Source organism: Carettochelys insculpta, chromosome 3 (assembly GCF_033958435.1).
Source record: "Carettochelys insculpta isolate YL-2023 chromosome 3, ASM3395843v1, whole genome shotgun sequence".
Classification (NCBI taxonomy): domain Eukaryota; kingdom Metazoa; phylum Chordata; order Testudines; family Carettochelyidae; genus Carettochelys; species Carettochelys insculpta.
In genome coordinates this window covers 95,534,988-95,548,856 of record NC_134139.1, presented here as the reverse complement: position 1 = coordinate 95,548,856, position 13,869 = coordinate 95,534,988, and the positions used below count along the sequence as shown (strand labels likewise).

The 13,869-nt window shown below is 45.5% G+C and overlaps 1 protein-coding gene across 3 annotated transcripts in view; it reads right to left on the bottom strand.

Moving 5' to 3' along the window:
• The window catches only part of PPIL4 (peptidylprolyl isomerase like 4), a 34,484-nt gene extending 25,438 nt beyond the window's left edge, over positions 1-9,046 (bottom strand). Inside the window, exons 1-6 of one of the 3 annotated variants that reach the window (XM_074990409.1) lie at positions 8,645-9,046; positions 7,785-7,852; positions 7,636-7,700; positions 5,341-5,458; positions 3,483-3,625; positions 1,230-1,326 (exon numbers count right to left, since the gene is read on the bottom strand). In XM_074990409.1, the coding sequence (XP_074846510.1) occupies positions 1,230-1,326; positions 3,483-3,625; positions 5,341-5,458; positions 7,636-7,700; positions 7,785-7,852; positions 8,645-8,714 (561 nt within the window). In that variant the 5' untranslated portion in view covers positions 8,715-9,046. The remainder of the gene's footprint in view (positions 1-1,229; positions 1,327-3,482; positions 3,626-5,340; positions 5,459-7,635; positions 7,701-7,784; positions 7,853-8,644) is intronic. The other 2 variants (XM_074990408.1, XM_074990410.1) reach the window with 2 other exon arrangements.
• Positions 9,047-13,869: the final 4,823 nt, after the last annotated feature.

Here is a 13,869-nt window from a genome sequence, read left to right as displayed (position 1 = left end):
GCAGCAAAATGGCAAATGAAATTTAATGTGGGTAAGTGTAAGGTAATGCATGTTGGAAAAAATAACCCAAATTACACGTACTACATGATGGGGTCAAATTTAGCTACGACAGATCAGGAAAGGGATCTTGGAGTTATAGTGGATAGTTCTCTGAAGACATCCACGCAGTGTGCAGCGGCAGTTAGTAAGGCAAATAGGATGTTAGGAATTATTAAAAAAGCGATCGATAATAAGACAAAAGATATCATACTTCCCCTATATAAAACTATGGTACGCCCACATCTTGAGTACTGCGTGCAGATGTGGTCTGCTCACCTCAAAAAAGATATATTGGCATTAGAAAAGGTTCAGAAAAGGGCGACTAAGATGATTAGGGGCTTGGAACGGGTCCCATATGGGGAGAGGCTAGAGAGACTGGGACTTTTCAGTTTCGAAAAGAGGCGATTGAGGGGCGATATGATAGAGGTATATAAAATCATGAATGGTGTGGAGAAAGTGAATATAGAAGAATTATTTACCTTTTCCCATAATACAAGAACTAGGGGACACCAAATGAAATTGATGGGTAGTAGGTTCAAAACTAATAAAAGCAAATTTTTCTTCACACAGCGCACAGTCAACCTGTGGAACTCCTTGCCCGAGGAGGCTGTGAAGGCCAGGACTCTATTAGGGTTTAAAAAAGAGCTTGATAAATTTTTGCAGGTTAGGTCCATAAATGGCTATTAGCCAGGGATAAAGTATGGTGCCCTAGCCTTCAGAACAAGGGCAGAAGATGGATGGCAGGAGATAAATCACTTGATCATTGTCTTCTGTTCTCCTTCTCTGGGGCACCTGGCATTGGCCACCGTCGGCAGATGGGATGCTGGGCTGGATGGACTGTTGGTCTGACCCAGTATGGCCATTCTTATGTTCTTAACTGTTCAGAGAAAATCCCTTCTGCCTAGAATGCAGGCAAATCAGCACGCCTGCTGCTATGTGGGTAATGAAGTAATAATTCTCTTTTGTGCGGAAGTGCTGATAATGTTGCTTACTGAAAAAGAAAGTAAGCTTCATTTTATACCGTAAAAACAAAGTAAGTTTGCCATGACACATTCTTTAAGAATGAGTAGTCTCTTTGACTTCAATTACACTACTCACACTTTGCAGCATCTGTCTATATTGTGAAACTCAACTAGTTAGCTTTTTAGGAAGGTGTTGGAAGTGAATAAAGGGCTATCAGCAATACTTACATCTAGTTGTTCCTTAGTGGGCTCTGGGGAGCGGTCAGGTATTGTCAAACCAGGGGGGTCATCAAATGGATCATCTAATATCACTGTATGATTTATCCTAAAGTAAAAAAGTCCAAAAGTCAGCATTTCAAAATTGTTAAAACTAGCTCTTAATTAAAGTAAGGAACATGGAAATACCATTAAAGATACTAAATACTGTATCAGCAACCTTCCCGAGGTGGAGTGCCGAAATTTGACCTTTTGACTTCTATGTACAGTCTGAGTACCAGTGATACTTTTTCAAAGTCACTAAGAGTCCTACTTGCAACAGCTTCATTGATAAATTAAGATGCGGAATTTTACCATTTAGGTGGTGGTTGAAGCATTAGCTGGTCTTTTGTTAATCCATAAGTGATATGGCTTTGAGCAAGCTCCCGTCTGCATAGGGGAAAAGAGGGTTTGGGCTAAGCTCCTGCCTCACATGCCGATGAAAACTGGCTTGTGTGCCCCTCTGGGCACTGGTGCTGGAGACTGCTGACCCCTGCACTACATATGTTACTACTAGAGCTAGACAGATATTATGTAAATCTACACTACTCAACATTGTGTACTAATACATAATGCTACATAAAGTCAGTTCAGATGTGTACACAGGCTGCTAGGATACAAGGAATAAATTAAGTGTTTTTATAAATAACTATTTGTTGATTTTTTAATTTTATTTCCACATCAGTAGTGAATCTAGTTTATGAATAAAGTCTTCATTTCAACTTCTCTTGCCCTCTGAACTCCCCACTTAGCAATAATGCACCTTACAGTTATTTTTGGCTACACCCGAATCAAAAGACAATATAGCTAAATTCACCTAAAGTGGTACACAGTTCAATATACAAGAAAATGACAGATCCCCACAGCCACCTTCACAGATCTAGTAACCAACTCTAATTACACACAGAAATCTGTTATCTACTGCCAGGCACTTATGAGACCAGAGAATCGTGCAGGATATTTACATGCTTAAAACCACATTCAGCATGCAATGACCCTCCATCAAAGAGACCGCATCAATGAACAGCCCACACAAAAACCTCACGAAAAAGTGCTTCGATATGGAAACAAGTCTTCCTCAGACCACGTACTTCAAATTGTCACCTACAACCGACCCTGGATCCTATCAAGTACATCATACTTTTACAACATATACACTATGGGGCCCATGTCCTGCAGCGCCCTCCTCCTCTGGCCTTCCAAAAGCCCAACCCCTACTTCACCAAGCTCATCAAAAGCAAGCTCCCATAGACCTAGAAACACCAACTAAAAGCAACACCTGCACTGCAATAATGATCGACAGTCCCATAACACACCTTCTAAGATCCAGGGGTCTACACATGCTTGACACATGCTGTATACCTCAGCCAGTGAACTAAATGCCCCAACAACAACTATGTGGCTGAATTCAGATGATCACTATGTTCCCAAATGAACTCTCTCAGAAGAAACTCACAATGGGGTTACATACAGATGCAGGGTCCATCTGAGATTACAGGTCTGGAGCCTACAACCTGTTTGTCTGCCAATAAGACAGCATGATCTAGTGAATGCATCTTCCTGTGAAGACATTTAATAAGTCCCCATAAAATATAATTATACTATAGTTTACCAGTAATAATGGAAGGAAGCAGCATAAGAGGTATTTTCACAGGCATCTCGAGGTCCCTTCCAGTTCTATGAGACATGTACGTACGTACGTACCTTGACATTGCCATAGTAACGATATTTACAGAAAGATCAAAGAACCGCTTTTAATAAAATCACTGCACACCTGCTGTAAGGCGGCAGGCTCTCTTTCAACCCTCTGATGCCCAGAAACCTCTCAGACTCTTGGCTGAGTGGCACTTCATATTCATTTATTTATATTTCCACCACCAACCCAATACAGTCTTGTGCAACAAACTATTTATATTGGTTTTTTGCCCTTCCTGCAGGGCCCAGGGGGAGGGAGGGGAGGACTTCCCTCCCTTAGAATCTCAGTACATATGTGGCTCAACTAACTCCATCCTCTCTCCTTTCCTTTCTGTCTCTTCTTTAAACAGCTCTCAGCTGACATCTAACTGGTTCGTAAGTCCAAAACTGTTCAACTAATTAGCCACATACTCCCCAATCGGCCTTCTTATGGAAATTAATTTGAGCCTACATGATCTGAGGGCTAGCTAACGCATTAGCCTCCAGCACTTTGACACGTCCTCTAATATAGGAATATAAACCTAGTCATACCGGATGTCTTGATAAGGAACAAACTCCTTGTCAACGAAGGTCTCGTTAATTTTCTTTAATACATCCATGCCCTCCGTTACTTCTCCAAACACTGTGTGCACACCATCAAGGTAATCTAGGTTCTCCCCTGTAGTAATAAGAAACTAAAAAGAGACAAAATTAAAAAATAAAAACAGTCACAGTAAATCAAACTTTTGAAAATCTCCACATAGTTTTGGGCCTGACACTGCATCCAGTGAAGTCAGAAGGAGTTTTACCACTGACTTAATGAGACAGGACTGGATCAAAGTTTCAAGCAGCGTAAATGGATGTTGTTCCATTATCTGTAGTGGAACTCTGACAGTTTACACTGGCTGCCCATCTAGCCCTCCACCTTACTTTATAACACATCACATAGTTAAACACAACACAATAACGAATGACATTTGGAACCCATCCTTTACAATCAAATTGGAATAGTCTTTGTTCATTCCTATACTTACAGTAACACAGATAGGGTTATTACACCTGACACTGTACATATTGTACTCCAATTCCAGTTACCATGTATTTGTTTGACAGCTCCACATATTTTTTAACCTGCATTTTTTCCCAAAGAAGCCATTCAGCATGCTGAACATCATCAAGTACCATACACCTATAATTACACTATTTTAACATTTAAGCACATATGCCCATGGTCCCCAAGTGACAAGGTGTCTCACAATTCTTTACAACAATTGCTAACCAGAGAAGATGGTATTTTATTGATACGGCAACTCTAGCTAGGAGGAATGGACATTTGTCCAGGATCACAACAGTAGATTTTAAAAAAAAAAATAGTTTTAAAAAAAGTCTATGTAGGGAATACAACATAGACCAGTTAACTTCCACACTGATGATCTCAGTCCTCTTATACCTAAAATAATCATCAAAAACAATGCAATTCTATCAGCCTAGCACCCTTCAATAGCTCTGCAATAATGAGCCAATAAGTAAGTGCACATGATGGAGAAGAAAAATACTTTAATGTATGATTTCAATTTCCAAGTGAGAGTTTATTATACCTAGAATCTTTTCAAAAATACGAATATATCAGTATCCTTTTAACTATTAAAAACAGTAAGTACAGTAAACCCTTGAGTTATGCGGTGGTTGCGTTTCTGCAGCCCCCACGTAACTCGAATTTTCATGCAAGTTGAGGGGAGATGGGAACCAGGGCTGGTCAGTTTCCAAGCTCCCAGAGTGGCAGGGAACTGGGAAAGGGTTGGGGCAGCCTGGTTCCTGTCTCCCTGCCACTTGCAGGACCTGGGAACCAGGCAGCAGCTTGGCTCCCCTCCCCTTGCCAAGAGGGGAAACTGACCAGAGCAGCAGCCATGGTCAGATTCCTGACTCCAGCCAGTAGAGGGAAGCCGGGAACCAGGGGCAGCCTGGCTCCCAGCTCCCTTCCACTCCTCCAAGGGAGAAAACTAACCAGGGCTACTGCCCTGGTTAGTTCCCCTCTGTGCAAAGGGAGGGGAGCCGGGAGCCAGGCTGCTGCCTGGTTCCCAGCTCCCTGCCACTCTGAGGACTGGAAAACTGCTCCTGCCCAGGGTTTGGGGGGGGGGGGGGGGCGGGGTATAAGCTTGACTCTTGGATGCGCCAGTGACAAGAGCGGTTTCCTGTTAGGGGCAGCAGTCATGAGTCAGGCTACCATCCCTGCCAGGAGTGGTTTCCTGCTCCCGTAAGGGAAGGCAGTCACATCAACCCAACACACACAACCACGCGAGAGTTTACTATATGTGTTATTTTAACGATTATGCACATTATTTAAACTTGTGGGGATTTACTCTTTGCTATTCTGGAGTTAGAGCAAACCCTCCCAACACTGTGAGCTGACCTGAGATCCATGCTGATCATTGCCATTGTTCACCATTGACACGGTTCCCTTTTTCTTGTGCTTAATTCTTGGCACTTTTTCTGCCTCAAAAAATCTAGCTTGATCACCATAGAGTTTACTGAAAATATACAATAAATGATGCAGCAAGATTAAAAAATGTCTGACAGTAAAGCTATTATACACAGTGAACAAGACAAAAAATGATAATACTCAAGTAAAATGACCACTTTATGCAATGCATGTATAATGTAATTATATTATTACCCCCCTACTCTACCCATATTGCAGATAATGTTTACAGCTCTTTCCTTGAGACATTCTACAGCACAAGGGTTTTTAAAGCATATTAAATAACACTGGTGGATACTAGCATGCAATTTGCTGAAAGTTACAGTCAAAATATATTTTCAGTACAGTGTGCAGAGAATTATGAGCATAATTCACTTTATTAAATATAAACAGGACTTGACCCCCAAATTCTCCTTATAAAACAGAGTGGAAACCATTAAATAATTTGTGCATAGACTAAAATTTATCCTCTTAATTAAAAAAACAAACAAAAAACCCAGCAAATTTTATTTTACACATTAGTTCTCAAAATATACAAGCCTGGATGCAGAAATTTTTAGTCTCGGTCCAGGTCTACACTAGGAAACTAAGCTGATTTCAGACATGCATTTCCAGCTACGCCAATTCTGTACTCACTGAGAGGAGAGTTTCTCCTTTTGACTTCCCCTACTTCACGCATCTCTTGAGGCATACAGGGATCAATGCTGATCCCTGATAGGTCAATTTTGTGTAGCCCTATTGGATGCATGAAATCAAAACCCCGGAAGATCAACTCTGAGTGGGTCGATCTTCTGGAATAGTGTAGACATAGCCTCAATGTCTTATCTGGATCTCACATAGCTCTCTCCCAAAAGTGAGAGATCCAGCCTACGCTCAAGATTGTTATTTTAAATAGATTGTGAACTTACATGTGCACTCTTAAACCATTTGAACTTTATTTATATCAGTTTAGGTTGTACCACGAACTGTAATTCCCACATTTCTATCTTGTTTAGGAAGAAAAAGGTAGTATCTTTAGTATGGATCTGTAGTTTCAGAGGCCAACAGTAAAATAAAAAAGAGAAGCAATCAGCTGTGCCACTCTTTTGGAAGATTCGACTTGTGATGGAGCATACCAACAAGCCAGGAAGGAAAGAAAAATCAGAATGTAATATGGGAAAGCGCAAAAAAGTGAAGATCAAGAATCATCAGTTGCAGATGAGAACAACAATAGATCAGAATCCTGGACTGCCAAAAGTTTTAAACGACATACAGAGACACAGTTTTGTCCCCATCTACCCTACAGGATGGGTAAAATTTTGTAATCATGTTGTAACCAGGTCTCCTTAACTCCACTAAAGCATAGCATAACAGACATAAATTCACCTGGTATACTTCCTTAAAGGTCCATAATAGTGAGGTCTGGAGAAGTGTTAGCCAGTTTGTAAGGGCAAATAGCTGCAACTCTATTGACTGCAGAAGTTACATGAGAACTATTCATAAACTAAGCAGTAAATATAGAGGGATTTGTTTCCCCACCAACTGGAACTTCATTTTTTCTCAAGAACGCCAGTTTAAATGGAAAAATTATGTGGAAGTTTATGCAGTCAGCCAAAATTCGATATTACCTGCTTGCATGTTTCTTCAAGTGATAAACAGTACACCCTACAGAAAACTGATGTTTATAAAAAAGAAAATCATATTTCTAACACCTATCCTACATCCCTTTAAAACACATGTAACGCTGCTCTCCAATTACCTGCTACCAAAATTCACACTTCACATATTTAAGGTAATAAAATATGAATCCAAGAAGCTGTTTTATTGATTCTGAGAAGGGTCTCAGGGAGTTCACACATAAATACAGGCATTTTTACTATAGTCTCCCACTTCCACTCCATCAAAAGCAAAATGTTAAGTGAATCAGTTCATAGTTCCTAACACTACATTAGAACAAAGTGTGTTGACTTCCCCAGAGCAGCTACTTATTGCACACAATGCAGCAGGCAAACCTACAGTTACCAGCTCACAATTACACCTCTTATTGATTTATGAATAGTAGCATTCTGTCTCAAAAAAAAACTAAATGTCTAAAACCAAAGACGGTATGAGGAAGGACAACAGAAATCAAGGTGTATGAACCAATGCTCTCCTCTCCCAACAATGATTCACTAAGACATTCAATAGGTTCAAACAGAGTCAGCTACAGTCTCAAATTAGGACTATTTCAAGTGTGGTTTTACTCACCAAAAGATGGATTCCCCTCCACGGCCAGTACCCAAGGGGTCACCAGTTTGTATAATAAAATCTCTCTAGAACAATGGAAGAGACAGAAGGTATTACCCACTTATGGATACAGAGAAAGAAGGATACAAAAATCTATAACAAACACTAACCTGTACATTGTGAATGAGGCAGTAGTTGTAGTACTTGATTTTGCAAAGCTTCAGAAAATTCTGACATGCTACAAGAAATTACATTGAAATTTACCAAAACACAAAAACAAAAAAACTCTGTCATGTAATTTGCACATGCATCTTTCCACTTGCCTGTACTGCGACTTTTTTTTTTCCTTTAAACAATTTACTCTAAACAGTGCTGCACATGTATGGAAAAGATTAAATAGTGTGCATTTTCCCTTTCAGGACCCTACATCCAACAGTACTTAGAAACCTTAACTTGAACAGTTGTATGTTTTTTCCTAAAAAAAAAAAAACCAACGAGAAGTCCTGTGGCGCTTTATAGACTAATAGAATTTTTTGGAGTATCAGCTTTCACGGGCAAAGACCCACTTTGTCAGATTGCCCACGAAAGCTTACACTCCAAAAAGTTCTGCTAGCCCCTAATGTGCCGCAGAACTTCCTGTTGTTTTTGCGGACACAGACTAAATCGGCTACCCCCTTAGATACTTTCCTAAACAATGTCTACCAAGGAAAAAGTCAAAGTTGGGGTTTTTTTTAAATGTAAAAGCTGTTACACTCAGAGACATAAAAATAAGATTAATACCGTCTGCGCTTGAAGGAAATGAGCTCCCTAGAATTCTCCACTTGCCCCTCAACTTCAACGTGGAAACGAAGACCCTCATCTTGCAAGCACGCGCACTTCTCAGCATAAGCATCACTCACCCTAACTGCCACCCATATCCAAGCCCCAGGCTCGACTGAAGAAGCGGGACTTCAGCGCGGGGTGGGGGCTACCCCCAGGCACCCTCTCATGCCCGTCGGGCCCCAGGCGCCCCCACCCAACCGCACCTCACCTCTGGGCCTCTCCTCCGTGTAAAGATCGACCACCAGGTCTCCCACAGTAGTCTCCAGCAACACGGCCATGGCTCGCGCCACTGTGCCCCGGAAGCACAAAGGGGGGGGGCGGAGCGAGACTCCGGACGGGCGAGCCCGCAAATTGCGGCTTAGCGGTCACGGAGCGCGCCGCTGGAACTGAGCATGCTCAGTGATTCCTTCTGAAGCTGCCGCCCTCATCTCGTGCCCGGACTTGGGGTAGTGATGTGACGCGAACGCTAAAGGGGCGCGGAACAGAAGGTGACCGCGGCAGGCTACATTGGAGCGAAGAGACGACGGAGAGGGCTAAACCAGGCGCAGGCGCAGGCGCAGGCGCAGCAGCAGTCGAGCCGTCCGCCGGGGCTGGAGCTGCTGACAAAGGCTGGGTGGAGCGCGCAGGCGCAGCTGTGTGCGTGTGCGGAAAGCGACTAGCCGCTCCAGGACACGCCGATCTCCCTGTTGTCAGGGGGAGGGGCCTTGGTAGTGCTCGCCCACTTCCTAGGTATCCGAATAGTGCACACAGCGGGCTAGGCCTGCGTGCCTGTTCTTTGCACAAGAACGTGTTTTCACTATTCCTAGCACGGTGTTGCTTTTATTCGGTCAAGGCTACGTGCGTGGCTGGTCCTGGGCTTTCGTGTGCATTTTAATTGCAGGCATTGAAAGCAGTGAGGCGTGGGAGCTGCTGGCGATGTTACAGCACTGCTATAATTTGCTTTTTTATATTATTTTAATAATTATTCATAGAGCTCATGTGATTTCAAGGCTGGCTGGCTGGCTTCCTTCCTCCCACGTGCCAGGGAATTGAGGCTGTGTTGGTCAGGCCCCTATGCAGATCAGGAGGGTTCTCACCAATAACAGTTTGTAAACACAGGGCTTTTATGAGTCCTGAGTTTTGTTTTTAAAATTATCTGGAGAAGTTGTTTTAAGCCCTTTAGAAGGAAATAATTCCATGTCATTTTAGAGACATTGGTTTTCACTGATTGTATAATAGCTATTATGCAAACATTAATATAGCCTTTTTCCCCAAAAGTACGTGCATTCCCATCTACTTCGTATCAAAAGATCATACAAAACGTGTTAAATAAAATTTTACACTTGTGTTTTAAACTATTTTCGTAGTTAAACACATAAGGGGACTTTGAAGTTGCCCTGGCACTTCGAAGTACTGGTGGGTGAGTTTAAAACTTTTAAGTTGCTGCGGGGGGGGGGGGGGGGGGGGCGGAATTTGCTTAATGAAGTGCTGTGTATGCACCGCAGCACTTCTTTAGTAAACTCCCAACACTCTAATTACCATCCTTCCTTCGAAGGAAGGTGGTAGTGTAGACAAGCCCATAGTTAAATTAAATCTGGGCCCTCTTGTGGAGAAAAGGGTAAGTGGAACAAGTTCTAATAAGAGCTGGTAAGAATTAGAACTAATGATACTGTTCAAATGAAGAAGTTAAACTATAATTCTGTATAAAAAAAGCAGTCCTGTAGCACCTTAAAGCAAACTTTTTGGGGTTAGTCTTATTTAATTTAGTGTTTACTGTGCTACAGGACTGCTTGTTTTTTGTTTGTTTATGATGCTATGGACTAACAGGCCTGCCTCCTAAGAATATTATTCTATTAGCTATGTAATAAAATTACAGCTATTAGACTGAAAAAATTACTTATTCTGTGATGTGGAGACACTTTGGAAAAGAGTCCCTGAGGACAGTGTTTCCCAGATGCTGTGCTGCGGAACCCCAGGATTCTGCAAAGTGAAAATAGGGGTTCTGTGAGAAAATTCTATTACAATAATTGACTCCTCTGGGGCTCCCTGCTGCCGCTGAAACAGTAGAACTAAATTGAATTGGTTTACCAGCTGACAGGGCAGTGAGAGGGATCTGGCTGTCAAACCAACTGAATTTAGTTCCATTATTTCAGCAGTGGCAGGTCAGGGAGCCCCAGAGAGTGCCTCACTCGCCTGGGTACCTGAGTGGCCACACCCCTGTGGTGGGTGTGGCTCAGTTCACCTCTGCACATGACTGCATGTCGTAGGCTTCCCAGCCAGTGCCACGGATGGATTAGTCCCTGGTTGAAGGTTTGGGGCTAAGGTGGGATAATCCTGGGGCTTGGGGGTGAGAGGAGTTAAACCTAGAGGGGCAGGTTTCCTGGATGTGGGATGGTTTTGGGGCTGAGGTGGGTAAAGCCTGGAGGTGGGGCAGGTGGGTTTGGGGGCTAAGTGGGGTAGAGCCTGCAAATGGGGTTCTGCAAAATGCTTTTGAGTTTAAAAGGGTTCTGTGGTCAAATAAAATTGGGAAGAGCTGCCCTAGGAGAATGGATAGTACTAGTGCATTGGTACAAGTGTGATTAGGACATAGATGTAGAACAGTGGTTCCCACACTTTCTGGCATCACGCCTGCCCCCTTCTGATTTTTGAGAAACCCTCACGCCCCCCACCTCTTTTTTACCATCATCCAACCCCCTCTTTTAACAAAAAATTCAATTAGTAAATGAAAATAAACACAAAAGCTTGATTTAAAAATGTTATTTAAAATTAAAAATAAGCACAAATAAATTTTTAGTCCCTTGTGGTTGCAGGTTGCAGCCTCCAGAGCTGCCCACTGGCCTGAGACCTGTGCTGTCAGAGCTTCCCGCTCAAGCCCCATGCCACTGGGGCCAGCCACCTACTCGCTCCTCTGCCAGCGCCAGCCATCCACCTGCCCACCGGCCGCCTGAGCCCTGTAGTGCCGGAACCAGCCACCCGCCCACCAGCCACCCAAACTGCCTGCCCAAGCCCCACCCTGCCAGGGCCAACTGCCCACCCGCCATCCCAAACCACCTGAGTCTCGTGCTGCTGGGGCCAGCCACCAGCCTGAGCTGCCCAAGCTCCTACACTGCCAGGGCCAGCCTCCTGAGCCCCACGAGTCCCACAAGCTGACCAGCTGCCCGAGTCCCGCAAGCCCTGCAAGCCACCCACCCAAGCCCCTCCCCTGCTCTCCCACGAAGCCAGGCACCCCAAACCCCCATCTAATGCCATGTTCCTCCTCTTACCTCCCACCCACACTCACTCTCATTTGCAGAAAGCAGCTAGATCCATGTGGGTCTTTGCCAGCTGCCTGCTTTTTATAGTGGCTGCACTGGGTCGCCTATGTAAAATGGCAGGGGCTGAGAGCCGGCAGTAAAGGCTGGATCTTTCTTCAGGTGGGAATGATGGGGGGCTGGGCCACCTCACATCTCCCCTGGAATTTCTTCATGCCCCCCTCGAGGGGCACACCTCCCCGTTTGGGAAACCATGGTGTAGAACCTTATATCCTGGCCCTGAGTTCTGTGTTTCTGAGTTTCCCATTACGCTCATCCCTCGCTATACAAGCACAATTAGTTCCCAACTTTCTGCTCGTAGGCGAAAACTCATGAGGGACAACTAAATTGCCATTAAAATACATGTAAAAGTCTCTGATTGGTTCCTAGTGCGCCTAACTCGGGAAAGGAGTGGCAGCATGTGGCACTGCTTTTGAAAGGTAAGTGAACCTTGCATTGGGGTGAGGGTTGTGGAGGGTTAAAGGCTGGGGGCAGTTTGGGGCCATGACCAAGAGGGGGAGTTAAAACCTGGTGGCGGATTGGGGCCATGGAGTGGACAGGGGGCGTTAAGGCTGCGGTGAGTTGGGTTCCGTTGGGCGGGCAGGGGGCTCAGGCTGCTGGTTGGGTATGTGGGATGGGTGGGGTGTTAAGGCTGCTGCAGGTTGGATGTGCGGGCTGGTGAGGGGGGTCAGGCTGCAGCGGGTTGGTGCTGCGGGGCTGGTGGGGGGGGGGGGGTTCAGGCTGCAGCAAGTTGGGGCTGTGGGGCCAGCAGGGGGGTCAGGCTGCAACGGATTGGGGTCATGGGGGCCGGCAGCGCAGATCAGGCTGCAGTGGGTTGGAGCTGTGGGGCCAGCAGGGGGGTTTAAGCTGCAGTGGGTTGGGGCTGCAGGGTTGGTGGCGGGGGTCAGGCTGTGGCAGGTTGGGTGTGTGGGGCCAACGGAGGGGTCAGGCTGTGGTGGGTTGGGTTTGAGGGGACAGCGGGGTTTCAGGCTGTGGCAAGTTGGAGGCGCAGGGACTGGGGTAAGGCTCGTATTAGCGGAGGTGAGTTCACTCACCTAGTGAACAAAGGTAGGTATATGTGTCCCTCATTTTAGCAAGTACTCATAAGTACTCATTTAATGAGGGATGAGTGTATTATCTCTCAGCACGCTTAACATTGATACTCACAGACTAGCTACGTGTACACTAGAGGGTTTTGTTGACAAAACTCACTGAGTGTCCACACTAAAAATGTGTTCTGCTCGCTGAATTTGGCACTTCTGTCAACAACCTTCTGCCTCTCCCCCATGGGGCCTCAAGCCTTTGTTGACAAACAGTGTGGGCAAAAAAGCCATGTGGTTGCTCCAGCCATCTGGTCTACACATATGGCTTCTGAGTCTCCAAGGCAGCCCTGTGTGCCCTGTTGTCCATTCTATTGAGAGTGGCCAGGCAGTCTGGCTACTCTCTGTCGACAGAGCAGATCAACAGTGCGATCTGCTTTCCTGCATGGTCGAAATCTGTGGTCCGAAGTTTTGCCAGATCTCTTCCAGCAGTAACTTCTGTCCACAGATCGCTGTAGTGTTGACATTGCCAGAGTGTTTTCATGTGAATATTTATTAACCTTTGCAAAGTTTTGGCCAAAACTCAACATGCACCACACAACTATCAGCGCCGACAGGCAAAACCCGACTTTGGGAGCCTGGGTAGAGGGAAGAACACAGTTCTCCCCAGACTTCCCTTGGCAAGCATCCCTGTGGCAGTCCCCCAAAGACACAGAGCTGAGCGCGGAGGAAACACCGGCCCCATATACAACTGCTGGCAGGGGAGGCAGGACTCTGCCTCCAGGAGGATCTGTTCCATGATTTTCCCAGGGACTGAGCTGAGCCTGACCCCGATTCTCCTTTTTCCCTTTTCCAGAGACGGGCACTACAGCCGCCCCATCCAGGTCTACAACCACATCCGCCAACTCCCTCAGCTGCCTCGGAGGCCCATTGCCGCGGCGGACGGGCAGAGCAGGGCGGCTTTGTTCCTTTCCCGGAGGCTGCGCCCACCAGGGGAAGAGCGGGCCGGGCGCCTCTCCGCAGGCTGTTTGAGCGGGGCGGCCCGGGGCTCCCCCCAGCACCCAGACAACGCGGTGGCGGGAAGGGAGGGCCGGGGCCGGAAAAGGCCGATGCTCCCCCCAGCT